This window comes from Balaenoptera musculus, chromosome 3 (genome assembly GCF_009873245.2).
Source record: "Balaenoptera musculus isolate JJ_BM4_2016_0621 chromosome 3, mBalMus1.pri.v3, whole genome shotgun sequence".
In the NCBI taxonomy this organism is placed as follows: Eukaryota; Metazoa; Chordata; class Mammalia; order Artiodactyla; family Balaenopteridae; genus Balaenoptera; species Balaenoptera musculus.
This window is the reverse complement of record NC_045787.1, coordinates 158910609-158928105: the sequence shown is the minus strand read 5'-3', so window position 1 is coordinate 158928105 and position 17497 is coordinate 158910609. Positions and strand designations below refer to the sequence as shown.

Genomic DNA, 17497 nt, shown 5'->3' with positions numbered 1-17497 from the left:
TCCAAGGGGAAGGGTCTTTCGCGGGCTTCTCTGTGCTTTCCCCAACCCCATCCCCACTCCCCAAGTCCCGGACACCCCCTACAGGGGAAGGTTCCTTGGGCAAAGGGCTTAATCTCCTCTGAGACTCACCTTCCTCATCTATGGAATGATGGACGCCCTGTGGAGCGACCAGGAGGAATGTTTTTGAGAATCCCTGAGAAATGCTTGGCACAAGGGTTGACCCAGAGTTAGAGCCTAAAAAATGTTGGTTTTCTATGCTCGGAAAAGTGACATCAATAATAATAATAATCATTATCATAATAATCATATAAACAATAATAATAAAACAACTAACAATTGTTGCCCCCCAGTACACGTCAGGAACTTTCCTGTCAGGAAAGTCTCAGGGCTAAATTTAACTCATCTAATCCTAAAAATAATCCTATGAATTAGGGTCCTTGACTGTTCCCATTTTACAGATGAGAAACCTGAGGCTCAGGGAGGCAGCCTGTTGCCAGAGGCGCCCAGCCATGGAGTGGCAGAGCTGTAATCTGAGCCCGCTCTTAACCGGGCAGGGGCCTGTCTGGGGGACCCGGGATCTGGTTTAAGAGAAGCACCTAGGGAGAAACGGATTCCGACTCGAATCGCTTCTCCTTCCCCATGCGGAACCAGCAAGCCGTCCTTCCCCCTTGTCCGCCTCGGCCCCCTCGCAGCCAGTCGGGTCTGGGCGGGGCCCCGCAGGCCTGGGAGACGGAAGGACGGGCCTTTTACTAGCCGGGCCGGGAGGGGCGCAGGCACCGGGCACCGGGCGCGGGTGGGCGGCGGAAGCACGTACCCTTCTCAGGATAAATGTCTTCACTAAGGGTAAACCTAGTCCCTTTTCCACCATGGACTAATCACGGTGGGGAGGTGGAGAAAGGAGGGAAGGGAGGAGTGGTGGGGGGAAGAGACGAGCGAGCGAGAGGCGAGGATGGAGGGCGAGTGTGCGTGACGGGGAGCAGGGGAGGCGCGGAGAGGGGGCGGCGAGTGAGAGGGAGGAGAAACAAGAGAGAGAGAAACGTCAGCTGCAGAAGGACAGACAGACAGCCTCCTGCTCCGGGGGGACACCAGGGACACTAAAAGCAGCAGCGTGGGCTGGGCACGAAGCCGAGGGCCCTAGGCCCTGGGCTGACTCGGGGGGAAGGGGGCCGCTTGCGGCCACAGGGTTTAGCTCCCCTCACCCCGGCCTCTTCTTCCACTGCCGGAACTAAACCTGGGTCAGCGGCCAAACTTCTCTCCCTTGTCTGCACTCTTAGGGCCAATTTTGAAAAGGGTGGTCCCCAGGGAGGGGAACTAGGACCCTGGAGTTCTGCCCCCCAGCCCCAGCTGCTGTGTGCGAACTCAGAGAGGGACAGGAGAAAGAGGCAAGAGAAGAGAGAGAGAAAGAGAGAATTTGAGAAATGAGAACTCCCTCTCCGTCCGCCCCCTCCAGGTCGGGGTCCCTCCCATCTCTGGGGCTGTCATTCCTTAGCCCCTGACAGTACAGAGGTCCCTCCCTGGGGTACTTTCAACCATTCCCCCAGAGGTCCCTCCCCGGGAGCTGCCAATCAGGCCTTGGCCGCATGACGTCAGAGGTCCCGCCCCTGCCAGAGCTGTCAATCACTCCCTAGTCCTGGCCGTCAGAGATCCCGCCCCACAGCTTTCAATCACATCCTGACCCCATGACGTCATGGATTTTCCCAGGAGAGATCATCCCCTCCTGGCCCAATAACGTCATAGGTTCCGCCCCTAAGAGCTGTAGATCGCTCATTGGCCTGGTGACACTACGGAGCTCAGGTGCGCCCCGGAGCTGTTAATTCGGCCCGGACCCATGACATCACAGAGGAGGTGAGTCAAAGGGGCTCGGCTGCCCCTGCAGGCGGGGATTGTCATCGCGTTAACCAGTGGCTCCTTACCCTGCGCCGACTGCGTCTGCACGAATGTCTTGATGAGCAGGTCGGTGGCCTGCGTGTAAAGGGACAGGGCGTAGCGCAGGGACTGCAGGTCTGGACTCTTCTCCAGGAAGGTTTTCTTGAGGCCCACGCCACCCGCATGGAAGTATTGCTGTGGGGAACAGGGTGGAGAGAGGTAAGGCTGGCGGGACCCCCTACCCGCGCATCGGGCTGGGCAGCCCCAACTCCCCCTCCCCCACTCCGCTGCCCTCTGCTGTGATACGCCATGACAGGGCAGATCTTCAGAACACCCAGGTCCTGCTATTCCCTCACCTCCACCCCTGCCCCAAACGCGCCTATGGGCTCCCAGCACCCTCAGAATAACACCCATGCCCTGCACCCCTCCCACCCTTCTTTCCAAAAGTCTTCCCTAGAACATACCTGCCTCAGGGCCTTTGCACTTACTATGCTCTCTGGCAGGAAGGCCCTCCCAGCCCCACCCCCACTCCCTATTTTGCCATGGCTGGCTCCCTGTCTTTCTTTGATTAAGGTTTCAAGGAGTTTTCCTTAACCACTCCAACTTAATGTGTTGCCAACCCTGTTGTGCTGTAATTCTCCATTTCAACAAAACATTTCCTTCAGAGTAGTTTTCACGCTTTTTATTTCATGGAGACCACGTCCCCTTTCATGTCTCCATGTTTTTGCATGGACTGGTTCCCTGCCTAGAATGCTGTTGCTTTGCCTTGTGAATTTCTATGCATTCCTCAAACCCCACCACCTCCCACATGCCTTCTAATCCAGAAAGCCCTTACTGCCCCCTCCCTGGGCTCTCCCATCTCTTCTTCTACCCTGTCCTGACCCCACAGGGCTGGGGATGTCCACATCCAGCTGACATCCAGCCTGGGGCTCCTCAAGTCCCTGCCATCAGCCAGCCTGGAGCTGACATAGAAGGGTCATCAGGGAGTGTTTATAAATGGAATGAATTAAGGTGGGTTTGAGCCTAGGTCCATGTCCACACACCAGCCACACCCTCTGCCTGCCCCATCTGGGATGGGCAGGGGTGTGGCCTCTCACCTTGATAGTGTCCAGGGCCAGCTCAACAACTGCACACTGCTTCGGGGTCAAGCTCTTGGCTTCTTCTCGTACCATGTGGTCCTGGATGGATGGAGAGAGTGTCCAGGTGGGCAGAGCAAATTCTGCCTTGGGGATCTGCCTATGGGTCTCATTCTTGCTAAACTCTGAGGAGTTGGATAGTGGGTCTGTCTTTTCATCATTGTGTTCCCAGTGCCTAGCATGTGGCTGGCACACAGCAGGTGCTCAATAAATATTTGTCAAATAAATTATTTGTATTCTTGATCAAGCTGTGTCTGAAGGTGAACCTTGCACCTCTTTTCAATACACTGAGCAAATACATTGTGATTAAGCCAGTCTGAGTAGGGTCTCTGTCCTTTGAGCCTGCAAAGCATGCCACTATTCTGGGACCTCTTCCCTAAGAAGCCTCCCACCCCAATCTCCTGCCCCCACCCCTGGCCTCACCTTGAGTTTAGATAGCTGACCCAGCTCCTTGGCTGCATTGAAGATCATCTGGGTTCCCTGTAGGTAACAACAGACATAACCCGGGTGAGGGTGGGGGGTCCTTCTGCCCAGTGCCCAAGCCGCCACTGACACCCCAGCCCTGGACGCCATCTTGGTTCTTGTCCAAAGGCTCTGGGCAGGGCAATGGTTGTGTCCTGGGGACAGAGGTCTGGAGCCCCCCAGGAAGTGCTGAGAAGGAGATGGTGACCTTGTCTCCAGAAATCTCAGTCCCGTGGGGTGCTACCCATCCTGCCACCTCCACCATGACCCCAGGTTTGTGGGACAGAGAAGAAAACAGAGAGCGGGCTGTGATGGTGTTTGCGGGTATGGGTGGGGCTTGCCAGCCCCAAGTCATGGAGCCTTGCGAAAACTATGGGATGGGCTCTGCGTAGTGAAAACCACTACCCACCATGGGCCCATTCCCTCTGTAGAAGAATTCCCCCAGTAATCTGGGGGGCCTGTTAATCTGACCTTTTAAAGGAAGAATCCTCCCCCTTAACACACACCTCAGTACCCCGCCCCCACTCCTCCCCAAAACAGACATCAGCAATAAGACATCCTGGTTATGGCTCCGATGAACCGGGTGGGCATGGGTTCAAATCCCAGCTCTGCTATGTGGCCCTGGGCAAGTCATTTAACCTCTCTGACCCCCAGTTTTCCCATCTTGATGGGGGAAATCATATCCCAGCTTAGCTGGGACTAATCGTGTCTTTATTCAGTGTTCACGGTTCTTATCACTTGGTTTCGAGGTCACGGGCAGTGTTAGGGGAGACGGGGTCATGGCCTGGAAGCTGCATGTCCTGCCTCCTCTATCACTATGTTGGGTGACCTGAGGCATGTCCTTGGCCCTTTCTGGGCCTCAGTTTCCTCCCCTGGCTAATAGGGGCACCTACACTAGCTTAGGGGATAACAGCTGTGGGGGGAGCTGAGTATCAGTGAAGTTATGAGTCCTGAATTACTGGGTCCTGGGGAGGTATGGGGGTCCTAGGCAGGGCTAGACAGGGAGGAGGGCCATTTACAGCTGGGATGTCTGGAATCAAGTTGATGCTTTTCCAAGCTGGCCAGTGGGATCTGGTCACCCTGTCACTACTGGTATTATTATTAGCATCCTGGCTGTCGCTACTCTTCTTATTCCTTGTCTGTGATTCCGCAAGGCTGTCACAAGGCACAGTCACTCGGGAGCCCAGCCTGGGCCTTGGTTTCCCCTGCAGCACCCTCCTCCCCACCTGCCACCCTCCCCGCGCCACCCCTCACGAACAAGCCAGACAGACAAAGGAAGAAGAGACCAACAGACAGGGTCACGGTACACCCCCAGATGGCACGGATCACAGAGGTGGAAGAAGGTACGGGGTGGGGTGGGGGGTAGGTAGGGGTTGGGGTGGGAGCCAGACAGACAGGGAGAGGCTGGTCTTACATCTGAGTGGCTTGGCAATTTCACCCTGCCCTGTGGAGAGAATCAGGCGAAGGTCAGAGTTCGGGTGGCTGCTGAGAGGATACTCAGTGGGACTTCCCTGCCCCCCTCAAAGCACAGCCCACGAGCTCCCTCCCAGGTTCTGGGTCTAATGCTGGACCCCCTCCCCAGCTAGGCACCTTCCCTTGTCCTCTGGTGGGGACCTGGGGCCAGACTCTGGACTGTCAGGAGGCTAGAATCAGTCCATCACCTGGGGACAGGTGCCCAATCCCACAGTCAGCCTGCCCCAAGATGGGGTGCCTTGGGGAGGGGAAAGAAGAGAAGGCTCAGAGTCTCTCCTCCCCCAACTCCCAAGACCTTACCCCAGCAGGCCTGGCTCTAAAAGAAGCGTACTAACAGGTATCACCAGTTCACTCAACACATAGACACACACCCAGGCACATCCATGGGTGTGCAGAAAGTTTATGCACACACAAACCCCCAGATCAACATACAAAGACACACACATGTGCAGAAGAATTCACAAGCTAAAATACACACGTGCACTACTAAACACTTGCACGCACGTGCACAATTACACACATAAACCCACACACTCTCCACCCCCCCCCAGGGATGTATGTACATGTATATGGAGCCTGACATATTGCATGTGCTCCCCAAAGGGCTGGATGAGTGAGTTGGGAAGTCCTACAACCCATGTTCATGAAGTGGAGACCCCACTTGTATGCACACAGGCATGATACCTCCTGTATGACTGCACAGCAAGGGCAACTATTCACGTGTTGCCACGGCTCCTATCTCCTTATAACGAACACCCATTAGAATAAACAAAACAAAACAAAACATGTCTCAGTCCAGGGCAGTTGTCCAGTGTCTGGGCCCTTCCTGAAGCCACAGAATTTCAGCTGAGCACAGGGCTGGGATAAGCCCTTTGGGTATTGTCATGAGAGGGCAGGAGCTGTCTGCGCACCAACACGCACACACACTCTAAGCCATGTCCCTGGGGAATCACTTTGTCTCTGACTTGCAGTTTTGTGGGACTTCGTTAGGATACCCTCCTCCTACCCATGACCCCCAGCTGGCCTTTCTGCCCATGCAAATGGACACACACATACACACACACACCCAGACGCCAGAGCTTGGGACCTCAGTGCAGACGAGGCCCTCATTACCTTTTCTAATCCCTTGCCATGTTTTCTCAAGAGGTTGCCCTGCAGAGACAATGTCACAAGGTGATCAACCTAGCAAGCTGTGTGGGATGGGAATCCAGAGTGATAACACATACTCATGGGGACAGGAAGTAAAGGGCATCTGCACTGCACAGAGGGCTGGTAACAGGGTTGCTGGGGGGATTGTGTGTGTGCCTTAATGACTGACTCTTAAAAAGGGCAAGAGAGTCAGAGAGACAGGAAAGAGAAAGAGCCAGAGAGAGAGAAGTTGCTGCCAAAATATAATCCATTTACATTTACTGTATATATGAGGCTCTTGGTTCTTGAGTCAACAGGAAAGCAAATAGGCTCCATATTCAGACAGACCTGAATTTGAATCCTGATTCTGGCATATATTTACTATATGGCTTTGAGCAAGTGACTCTCTGAGCCTCAGCTTTCCTCATCTGCAAAATGGGAATAATAATATCCATCTCACTCAAAAGGGTTGTCATGAAGGTGAGCTGAAACAACAGCTATGAGGTCTGGAATACAGGAAATCCTCAATAAATGTGAATTCCCTTAGCTGTCTACCCACAAATGCATTGTCTGTAGTTGGGTACGCTGCCACCATGTAGTTACAGCCAAAGACCCACACTGCAGCCACAAGAAGTGAGATGAGCACTAGCAAACTTTTGACAAGGTGAAATCTTGTAACAGCCTTGTCTTGCCTACAAAAGAGGACTCTAAAGTGGTTTTAACTGATCTCTGCCCTCCTATGTGTCTACATACTACCACCACCACCAATAATATTAGTTCTAATTTAGTGAGCATTGCCTCAGTCTGTCACTGAGTCGAGCACTTTAATGCATCATCCTATTTGGTTCTCACAACAACACTCAGAGAGCTGCTACAATTAACCTCTTTTTCCAGACAAGGAAATGGAGGTTGGGAGGTGAAGTGACTTCCCAAGGTCACAGAGAGAATGGCTGGGCTGAGATTTGATGCCAAGTCTGCCTGACACCAAGGAGTCACAACATCGTCCCCCACCTGGGTGCCTGGGTGTGTGTCTGGGATTCTTGTGTGTTAGTATGTGTGGTGGAAGGGCGGTGAGCAGGGCTGGTGGTGGGGTCTGCACTGATCAGCTATACAGACCGGGGTGGTGAGGACCTGTATTTTAGGCGGCTACTAACAGTTCAGAGCTGAAAAGAGAGGTCAGAGGAGCTCCATTGACTTTGAACTTCCTTCTAGCTTCGGGGACCCAGATATCCTGGTGGTGTCTGAGCATGGGAGTAAGGGCGAATTCTAACTAAAGGATGTGGGCAGATGTGAAGGTGCTGGCCCGGGTTTTGGGTTTTGGGAGGCGGGAGGTCCCTCCTTCGTACTTATAATTGGGGGTGGGTGTGGCCTCCCTCCCTCCCAGCCCCGCCCCTCCCCATGCCCCGCCCCAGACAGACACAGGCACATCTAGGCGGGAGGTGGGACAGTGGATGGGGGGGCCAGTGGGTGAGGAGGGGGCACTGGGTGGGGGGGTGCAGCCACGCGGTGGGCCGAGTCCAGACACAGAGCGGATGGACAGACAGACGGACAGAGGGGCCTCTACTTACGATCATCTGTCAGCCGTGATGGGGGCAGGGCGGTGGGGGAGGGGGGAATAAGTCACCATGAGTCTTCAGGGAGGCCAGGGAAGGGGAGGAGAAGGCACCGAGGGACGGACCCGGACTCCGTGCCCCAGCCCAGCCTAGCAGCCTGGAGGAGGCGGGCAGGCAGCGGGAGGTCCGGCACCTCCCCCATCATTGCCTCTAGGCGGACTCCCGCCCCCCCACCTCCCCCAAGCCTCTCTCATCCACCCAGGAATGTCCTCCCATTATGTGTTGTGCCATCAACCTCGTGCCATCACTGTCCTCAGGCCACCGACACCTCCCCGCTGGAACCCACGCCCAGCCACACCCCTCTGAAGATGTCGCCGCCCTCCGCCCCCCCCCCCCCCCCCCCCCCCCCCCCCCCCCCCCCGGCCAACCCTGCAGATCGCCATCTCTGGGCTGTTCCCAGAAGAGTCCCAGAGGCACGGTCCTGGTCTCTGGATGACCGCTGACCTCTGCTTGACCTCTACGAACTTGGGTGCTCTCCATAACCTCTGGTTGACTTCCTGGAGCTCTCTGTTCTGTTGGTCTCTGATCTTTGAAATCTGGGTATCTCCTCTCCTTGTCTCTTGATTGACCTCCAAAGCCCCCTGATGAACCCACTGGCCCCTATAACCTCTGTAACCCATGGATGGCCTTGATCCCCAAGCTGACCTCTCTGTTTTCTGGGTGATCTCTGACCTTTGAATAATCTCTTGACCCACATGTGACCCCTGTGTCCCCTAGACATCTCTTTACTTGACGTTTAAATGACCCCCGAATGACCTCTTTGATGCTTTGATGACTTTTGACCCATGTGTGACCTCTCTGATTTTTGAATGGCCCCACTGACCTCCGGTGGCTTCTATACCCTCAGATGGCCCTTGTGCCTGGATGACCTCTAAGCCCCCAATGCCTTTGATTCCAAGCTCTCTAGGCTCCCAAAGAGGAGGAAGCCCAGGTGTCCCCTCTGGCCCCCTGTGGGCCTCACCGTCTGGTCAGTGAGGGGTGGCAGGACGATGGTCTTCTCCATGGTGTTCATGACCAGCTTCCATAACTCCTTCAGCACCCGCTTCAGCACCGTCTTCTCACAGATTTTGGCAAAGAGAGTCAGGCTGGGGGCAAGGGACAGGGCTGAGAGAGTGCCCAGATGGACCTAACCTGAGCAGCCCCTTCCCCTCAATACATGGGCAAGGTGGGAAGGCATTCCATGGACACGCAAGAGGGCACAGAGCCTGTACAGGGACCCCTGGGTGGTCTGATGGGGCTATGATGCATGACACATGGGGAGAAGAGTCAAAGGTGGTTGGACAGGTGAGCAGGGGCTAGACTTGGAAGGGGCCTCAAAGTCTAGGAGGAAGGCCTGGGCCTTAGCATGAGGGCAGTGGGGAGAGTGTTTAAGAGAGAAGGGACACAGCCAGACTTTCCTGTTTGAAAGAACATAGTGGGGGATGATCTGGAATAGGAAGGTTGGAGACCAGGGACTATGAGGGGGCTGAGGCCATGCTCAGAAGGGAGAGGAAGGGAATGAGAGGGAAAACAACAGAGTTCATGATTGACTGTATGGGATTGAGAGAGGGCAATCCACCATCATCCTTCCAACAACTGACCCACCCATCCACCAAACCATCCTTCCCGCAACCTTCTTTAATTCTTCCTCCATCACTTTTCCCTACCTTCCTTCTTTCCTTTCTTTCGTCCTCCCACCCAGACATCCATCCACCCATCCTCCAGTTATTCATCCATCCAAATATTTACCCAACTCTCCATCCATCCATTCATCTATCCAACCATCCTTTTACCCATACACCCTCCATCTAGGTTTCTAAGCATTTATCTTTCAATCTACACATCCATCTGCCCACCCATCCCTCATGTCATTTACCATCCATTCATCCATACAAATACTTACCCACCAATCCTTCCAATCATTAACCCACCCATTTTTCCATCCCTTCATGCCTCCACTCACCCACCCATCCAAACCATTCAACCACCACCCAGCAAACATGCCCTGAGTGTCCTTTCCAGGCCAGTCCCCAGGTTTCTGAGGCCCGACCCCGGAGCCCTCCCTGGTGGACTCAGTCCACCTAGCCTGGCTCACTTGCTGTCCAGCAGGTCCATGATGGGTTGCAGTACATTGTCAGCATCCTGGGCCACGCTGCTGCAGGCACTGGCTGGCACATTGCCTGTGCCTTTCACCTGGCTAAGGATGTCACCCATCTGCTTGACACAATCTTCAATGTGTGGCTGGAAGCTGGGAACACAGAGAGGAGGAGCTCAGGTCAGACTCTCCTGGCCTCTGGAAGAAAGGCAGGATGAGGCTGATCTGTGGATGGCATATAACAGCCAGGGTGGGATTTAATAGCAGAAATGGACATCAGACTAAGATATTTACCTGTGTTGTTTATTTCATCACACAGTCCTACTCAGGTACTATTGTTATCATCATCCCCACTTTACAGATGGGTAAACTAAGATTCAGAGAGGTTAAGCAACTCACCCAAGGCCACACAGCTAGTAAGCAGTGAAGCCTGCATTGAACTCAACTTCATCTAACGCCTAGCCTGAGATCTTCGCCACTACATCTGCTGAGTCTCCAGATGCCGCAGGCTCAGAGGTCTGAGAGCTGCCCCTCCCTTCTGCTCCCAGCCCTGGAGATGCCCCCACCTGGTAGCAAACACCCGGCTGAGCTCATCCAAGACGTTGTTGAGTTTCACCTGTAGCTCCTTCAAGATGTCACTGGCCTCAGCATCCAGCTGAGGAGGGAGAAGGGACATCAGGTCAGGTTTATAGGGCATCCACACGGATGGGGCATTTTCCCATCCAACCCAGGGAAAGGGATGCAATCCAGGGAAAGGGATACCAAGGAGCTGGAGAGGAAACTGAGGCCCAGACAGTTAAGCCGCTCGCTTGGGTTTGACGGAGTAGCTGAAGTGGAATTCATCAGGTACAAGCTCTGGGGCCTGCAGGGATACGGGGATGATGGTGACCCCACGGGGGCCCTGCCTCACCTCCTTTCCTCCCATGGCTTCGAACATCTTCTCTAGCTGAACTCGCAGCTGCTGAGTGTTGTTCATGAGGATGCAGGGCTGGGGATGGGAACAGAGCAGGGAGTCAGTGCTCAGGACCCCTCCCCAGAGCCTCCCCTTGCCCGCACTGCCAGGGACCTCAGACGGTTACAGGGTCTGGGTCTGGAGGAAGCTGGGGTCCCACAGGGTCATCTGAGAATGGAAGACAGCATTTGGGATCAGATTTCTGGGAGTGTTGTGGGGGGGGGGTGCCTCTGGAGACCATCAGGGGCAAGGACTCCTCCCCAGTGGGCTGAACCTGGTGGGTCCAGGAGAGGGGCTGGACCTCTGGGGGTAGCAGGAAGGGGAGTTCTTGTCACATACCAGTATTCTTCTACATGGGCTCAAAACTTTGTAAGCTCAAAGTTTTGAGCTTACACCCTGAAGCATACATCCTGAAGGGTTCATTCACAACAACCAGACAATGACATGAAGGCACATCCCCTCACCTCCAGATACCCCCAGACTCACATAGTCCAACACAAAGACACACACAGTTGGACACACATGCAGACACAGGTATCAGAGCCCAGGGAAGGATGGACCTCTGGGGGTATGGAATGGGGTTAGGGGGAAACAGGACAGGGATCCCCGCAGGTCACCACTTTCTCCTTCTCCTTGGAGCAGTAGGAGGCGAAGTCCTTGGAGATGATGTCCGCATACTGGAGGAGCACATTACTGATGGTCTGGGGGGGACACAGAGGGTGGGTGAGACAAGGGGCTGGGCTTGGATGGGCCCATCAAGAGCCACTAGTGAGATCAGGGATGAACCCGAACTCCTACTAGCACCTAAGATGGACCACTGGGCTGGGTGAATTCTCCACCCAGGATGACCATCATGGCCAAAGGGAGACACCACCAGGTGAAGATGATTATTTTACATAGACCCAGCTCTTTTTTAAGCTGGGTTCAAGAGCAACCAACAATCACATTAACCCAGCCCCAAACACAAGCATAACTCAGTCCCAAATGGAATCCCAATTCCTACCTGCAGTCCTCAACTTCACCCCAGGTTAAAGTCAATCCATCTGAACCTCAACCCCAGGCCAATGGTCCCAACCTTCAAACTCACCCCAACACTCACCCGCATTCTCCATAAATCCTAACATTCACTCCAACCTCAATGCCCAATTGAATCTCAGTCCTAATAGTAACCCTAAAACTAATCCCAATCTCAACCCCATCTCTAACCCTGACCCCAGCTCCAAATTCAACTCCAGCTTTAACCACAACCCTGACCTCAATCGCAACCTCAAACTCAACCTCAGCCCAAACCCTGATCCCAACTTCAACTCCAATCCCAATGATATCACCAGCCCTAACCTCAACCCAAACCTCAACCTCAAACTTCAACCACAACTCCAATCACTATGGCATGACCAACTCCAACACTGACCTCAACCCCTACCTTAATACCAGTGATAGCACCAACTCCAACCTTGACCTCAGTCCCAACCTCAGTATCAACCCTGACTCTGACCTCAATCCTAACCTCAACTCCAACCCCAACTTTGACCCTATTCCATCCCCCACCTGGACCCCATCCACGCTCCCGAACCTTGGCAAAGCGTCTCATGTAGTGCCCCACGATCTGGGGGTCAGGACACTCAAGTTTCTTGATGATCTCAAAGCTCTGATTGAGCTGGGAGAAGACATCCACCACGGAGCAGGAGAACAAGGCATGCTCTGAAGTCTGTTGGAACTGCATTGGGAGGAGGACAGGAGGGAGGAGAGAGGTCAGAGCCAGACAGCTCCCAGAGCCCAACCCTCTTGCTCTCCACAGAGAGAGCCAGAATGCCCTGGGATGATAATGAGATGGACAGTGTGCAAGGTGAACTTAGAGGCGGACACAGGGGGGAGGGGTCGGGCTTGATAAACCGTCATTCATTTGTTGGATGAACAAAAGACCGTCAACACTGTGAACAAGACAAAGATGGCTGGCAGCTTTCAGAGACTGGCCTCATCCCAAGGGCATTTTTTTGCCCCCAGATTGGATCCCAATGGACCCCAGAAGTAGTGAGGCCACTGTGAGCAGACTGGGACCTTGGTGGTGGATCAACCTTCTTACCCCATCCTTCTTGTCTCGCTCCAGGGCTCCATGCAAGAAATCCCGGGACACTTCCTCATTCTCGTCCAGCCACTGGATGACGAAGGGCTCAAACCACCTGGAATGGCGAGACGGGATGGGGCCCTGCCGTCTCTTGTCCCCCTAACCCTCTGCTCAAACTCACACTATGGCCTGGGTGGCCACTCCCCAGCTCCCCTCCTGCACGAGGCCTTGGCTGCTTCATCCTTGAAATGAAGGATGTGACTATTGTCAGAGCAAGGCCCAGACATGTGGAAATCCTGGTGGATAAACTGCCCCTGGGCAAGTGGGTTTATTCTCTGAGATCCTGATACAGCACACAGTAGGTCCTTGGTAAATGGTGACCATCATCCCACTCTCCAACAAAGCCCTGAGAGTCAGACATCCCGAGTTTGAATCCCGGCTCCATCACTAATTAGACATCGCCTTGGGCAAATCCTTCAGCATTTTATCCTCTATTTCCTAATCCACAAAGTGGGAATGACAACACTCCCATCTCCTTGAATTGGTGAAAGGATTAAATGAGAAAAGACAAGTGGGACTGCTCAGCTCGGTTCCTGATACTTGTGATCATTCATTGTCTGGCTATAGGAGTCCATAGTCCAATGACTGAGAATGGAGAACACTGGGTTTGTACCCCACCTGTGCCCCTGATGCCCAGGGAACTCTGAGGAGGTCAACCCTCCCACCCTGGACCTCAGTCTAGCTGTCAGCGCTACAGTTCTGGCTTGGGTTCAGGGCACAGGACTTACGCAGGATACTCAGGCACTCGGTCCTTAAAGGCAGGAAGCTCTGCCACATACTCATTGTAGAGCCATTTGACCTTGAAGTGGAGGTTCATGTAATCAGCACTCTTGCATAGGCGATGCTTATCGTGCTCTGGTGGGGGAAGCAAGGGGGCAGCTTAGCCGGGAGGGTCTGCCACTCTCTGTCTTGGTAGTGCCCACTCTGGCCATCACTGATGGCCTCAGGTATGAGGGTCCAGGGCACTCACAGCCTTAGAGGGGACACTGAGGCACAGCTACCTGCTGTAGCCAGGCTGGGAGATACAGGGGTGGGAGGACTCACCCTCCATTGCATACTTCATATCCTGGGCAAACAGATTCCACATCACTTCAGCGCTGATTTTACCCACGTTCAATTCCTGGGGAAACCTGGTGAAGGCCATGAAAGTATGAAACCTTGGGAGACAGAAGGCAGATGGCACAGGATGCTTTGGCCTTCCCAGCCCCAGAGGGTAGTGCGGGACAGGCAAGAGATCTGGATTCAAGTTCATTCATAGCTACAGACTTGCCGAGTGACTCTGCACTGGGGCCCTGCTTCTCTCTGAGCCTCCACCTACCCATCCCCCCATTCACTCATTAACCCATTCATCCATCTATCTACCTATCCATTCACCCACCCATCTGTCTGTTCACCCATCTGTCCATCTCTCCATCCATCCCTGCATTCATTCCTTTATCCACCCACCCATCCTTCCACCGATCTATCCATCCATCCATCCATTCATCCATCTGTCCATCCATCCATCCATCTATTCATCCATACATCTCCATTCATCTGTCCATCCATCCATTCATCCATCCATCATTTGGTCCATCCATCCAAAATCCCTCATCTTAACTCAATATCTAAGTAACCAAGAGGTGCTGGCACCCCAGAGACAGGAGCCTTTCTAGCGCTCACCTCAGGGAGCAGTAAAACACAATAGCTCATTCAGCTAACACAGGCGAAAATTCTACAGACATGTAAAGCCACAAACCAAAACTGTGCACACATTCACACATAATTACACAATACACAACATTGCACATTAAAGTACATTCCACAATTGTACACAAATAACAATTAAATCCATAAACCACAACTATACACAAAATTATATATTATATATATGTGATGTACATGCAAAACATTTAGTAGAGTATCTAACATAGTAAATACTTGAACAACACGATCTATTGTTATTTATGAACCTACAGACACATATAAAATTACATACATATGTGCACAGTTACACAAATCAACACATACAAAATACATGTCTGATTAGACCAGTGATTGTGTACATGCACACAATTTTGTTTGTTTGCAAATTATGCCATATTTCATCCATGCACAGCCACACCCACAACTGCCCCCACATATACAACATTTCATATGTAATTAGATACGATTGCCTTTACACACAAGACACAAAACTGTGACACACATTCATGATGACCTCCAGATAATTAACTGCACAGACACAGAACTCACTGGTTGAGGCAGGGAGTGTAGGAATTCTTGTCTTCCTCAATGATGGACACTATGAGAGTGATCAGCTTGGACCAGAAGTCGAGGTTCTTGATGCTGGGGCCCTGTTCCTCTGGGGGAACTTCCCCCTTCTTGGCCTGGAAAGAACAGTGGGGATGTTGGCCACAAAGGATCCAGGGGTGGGGAGCTCAGACATTTCATTATTGAGGGCCAGGAGGTTGGTGAGGAAGGGCTCCATTAACATATGTAAATTTCAGGTGTGAGGTCTGCATGAAAAGGAGCTAAACTCCCATAAACTGGCCCCAACACAGCTCAACAAAGCTTAATTAGGCTCAACTAATAAAACTGAATGGAACTGAATTTAGTTGAACGAACTCAAGCCCGCTAAACCAAACAGAACTGAAATGAATGCAAATCAGGACCACTTAGCTTAACAGATGGCAGTTTTCAGAGTTAATTCAGTGGAACTGGGCCAATTACACTGAATTAGTGGAATTAAACTTAACTGGATTGAATTAAACTCAAATGAACCCAATTGGATTGAACCTAATCAGCTTGTTCAAGATCAAGATCAATCTAAATCAAAATAACGGAAATAAATCAACTTGAACTCAACCCAACCCAACGTAATCTAATTCAACTCAACCCAAATCAACCCAATCCAACTCCACCTACTTATCTCAACCTAACATACTCAGGCCACCTCAATCCAACTTTAGTTAATCAATGGAAATGAAAGTAGTTAAACTCAACTGAAACAAGTCCAACTCAACCAAACTCAGTTGAACTCAAGGGTACCTAATCCAACAACCTAGCTCATCCTAACTCAAGCCAACTCAACCCAGTCAAGAACAATTTCAATTCAAGTAAACTGAATGGAGATGAATACATTTTTACTCAGTTAAAGTCAACTCAGTCCAACTCAGTGATGCTCACTAATTAGCCTAGAGCAATTTTAAGTCAAGCAAACAGAAATAAATAGATCTAAACTGATCATAGTTGAACTAAACCCAGCCCAATTTAATCTACTTCATCTCAACCCAGTTAAGAACGACTTGATTTCAACTCAACTGAATGTAAATGAACAGGATGAAATAAAATTGAACTGAATTCAGCTTACGTGTTATCTCCTATCTGAAGCCCAAGCTGAGGAAGGGGCTCAGCTCCCACAGCCTCTTGCAATTCCTCCCTTCCAGTGCTAATCACCCCAGGTTGTAAATTTCCAATTTATACATTTTTCCCTCCTAATAGAGTATAAGTTCCTGGAAACCTTACTGACAATCCTGGGACATTATATGTGTACACAGCGTGTTGAAAGATCTCAAATAAATTGAGTTCAAGACTGAACTGAAGAAATTCAATTCAACTCAATATTTATTGAACAGGGACTCTATTCTAGGCACATTGTATTATGCCGGACTCAACTAAGTTTAACTAAAACTAAATTTATTGAGCTCCTACTGTGTACCAGGTGCTAAGCATTTAACTATGTTTCATCTGAAGCTTGTATCTCATTGAATCTCCTCCTTAATCCTGAGATGTGGGTTTATGACCCCATTTTACAGGCGGAGATACTGAGGCCCAGAACAGTTAAATCACTTGGGAAGGGGCAGATCTGGGACTTGGACCAGGGTCTGGTTGGAGTCCCCTAGTCCCTTCTGCCTCATCTGGGGTCCTCACCGGGTCAGTCTGGTACTCTCGACTGTAGAGTTCATGACAATTGTTGAAGATGTATTCATAAGTGGAGTTGAGGCAGGCTTTCACACAGTCCTTCACCACCTGGCTGGCTCGGGGTGGGCTCTGGAGTTCTTGCACCTGGCAGGAGGAAGTGACATGGGCATGGGTGTGCACAGTGGGGACAGGGGGTACCCAGGAAGTGGCTACAAGTGGAGCTGGTTTTAAGGAAATGTTGTAGCAATGTGAAAGCAGAGGGTCACTGAGAAAGGGCACTGCTTTCCAGGAGAAATGTTACTCATTTAGGAGCTAACAGTCCTGGAGTATCCTCCCTGGAGAGCTAATGGAACTGAGTCCCCTTACCAACCTTCATCCGAAAGAAGGTGATGCTGGTGAGAAGATCCACCGTGGATTTGAGGTCCTGGAGTCTCTCTGGGCTGCTGGCTGGGAAGTTATTCTATGGAAGGGAGAAGAGAGGTGGGGTTATGGAAGAAGGCCGGGGGATGATGGGAGACAGCGTTTTAGGGGAGACACAAGAGCCTCCAAGTTTCAGGAGGTGTGTTAGGGGTCATTGAGAACACCTTGAAGTAACTGGGGGTGTCTGCTTGGATACACCAAACTTTTTGGGCAGGTGCTGCCCACATATGTGTACATGTGTCAGAGGAACACATTCTACATGTTAAGATGGGTCCTGCCATGTGCATGCCTGCTGGCAGCTGTCCCCTCCAGGCACACACATGCCTGGGGTGAGCAAATCATCAT

The 17497-nt window shown here is 52.0% G+C and overlaps 1 protein-coding gene across 7 annotated transcripts in view; it reads right to left on the bottom strand.

The window, feature by feature from the left end:
* Positions 1-17497, bottom strand: part of UNC13A (unc-13 homolog A) — a 66604-nt gene that overhangs the window by 8594 nt on the left and 40513 nt on the right. For 3 of the 7 annotated variants that reach the window (XM_036848803.1, XM_036848805.1, XM_036848808.1), the window contains 19 exons: positions 17103-17192; positions 16742-16876; positions 15065-15198; positions 13874-13959; positions 13558-13684; positions 12788-12884; positions 12278-12421; positions 11322-11405; positions 10663-10740; positions 10319-10407; positions 9753-9905; positions 8640-8763; positions 7634-7639; positions 6051-6089; positions 4879-4908; positions 3426-3482; positions 2964-3044; positions 1914-2061; positions 815-871 (listed from right to left, as the gene is read on the bottom strand). In XM_036848803.1, the coding sequence (XP_036704698.1) occupies positions 815-871; positions 1914-2061; positions 2964-3044; positions 3426-3482; positions 4879-4908; positions 6051-6089; positions 7634-7639; positions 8640-8763; positions 9753-9905; positions 10319-10407; positions 10663-10740; positions 11322-11405; positions 12278-12421; positions 12788-12884; positions 13558-13684; positions 13874-13959; positions 15065-15198; positions 16742-16876; positions 17103-17192 (1759 nt within the window). The remainder of the gene's footprint in view (positions 1-814; positions 872-1913; positions 2062-2963; positions 3045-3425; positions 3483-4878; positions 4909-6050; positions 6090-7633; positions 7640-8639; positions 8764-9752; positions 9906-10318; positions 10408-10662; positions 10741-11321; positions 11406-12277; positions 12422-12787; positions 12885-13557; positions 13685-13873; positions 13960-15064; positions 15199-16741; positions 16877-17102; positions 17193-17497) is intronic. The other 4 variants (XM_036848804.1, XM_036848806.1, XM_036848810.1 and 1 more) reach the window with 4 other exon arrangements.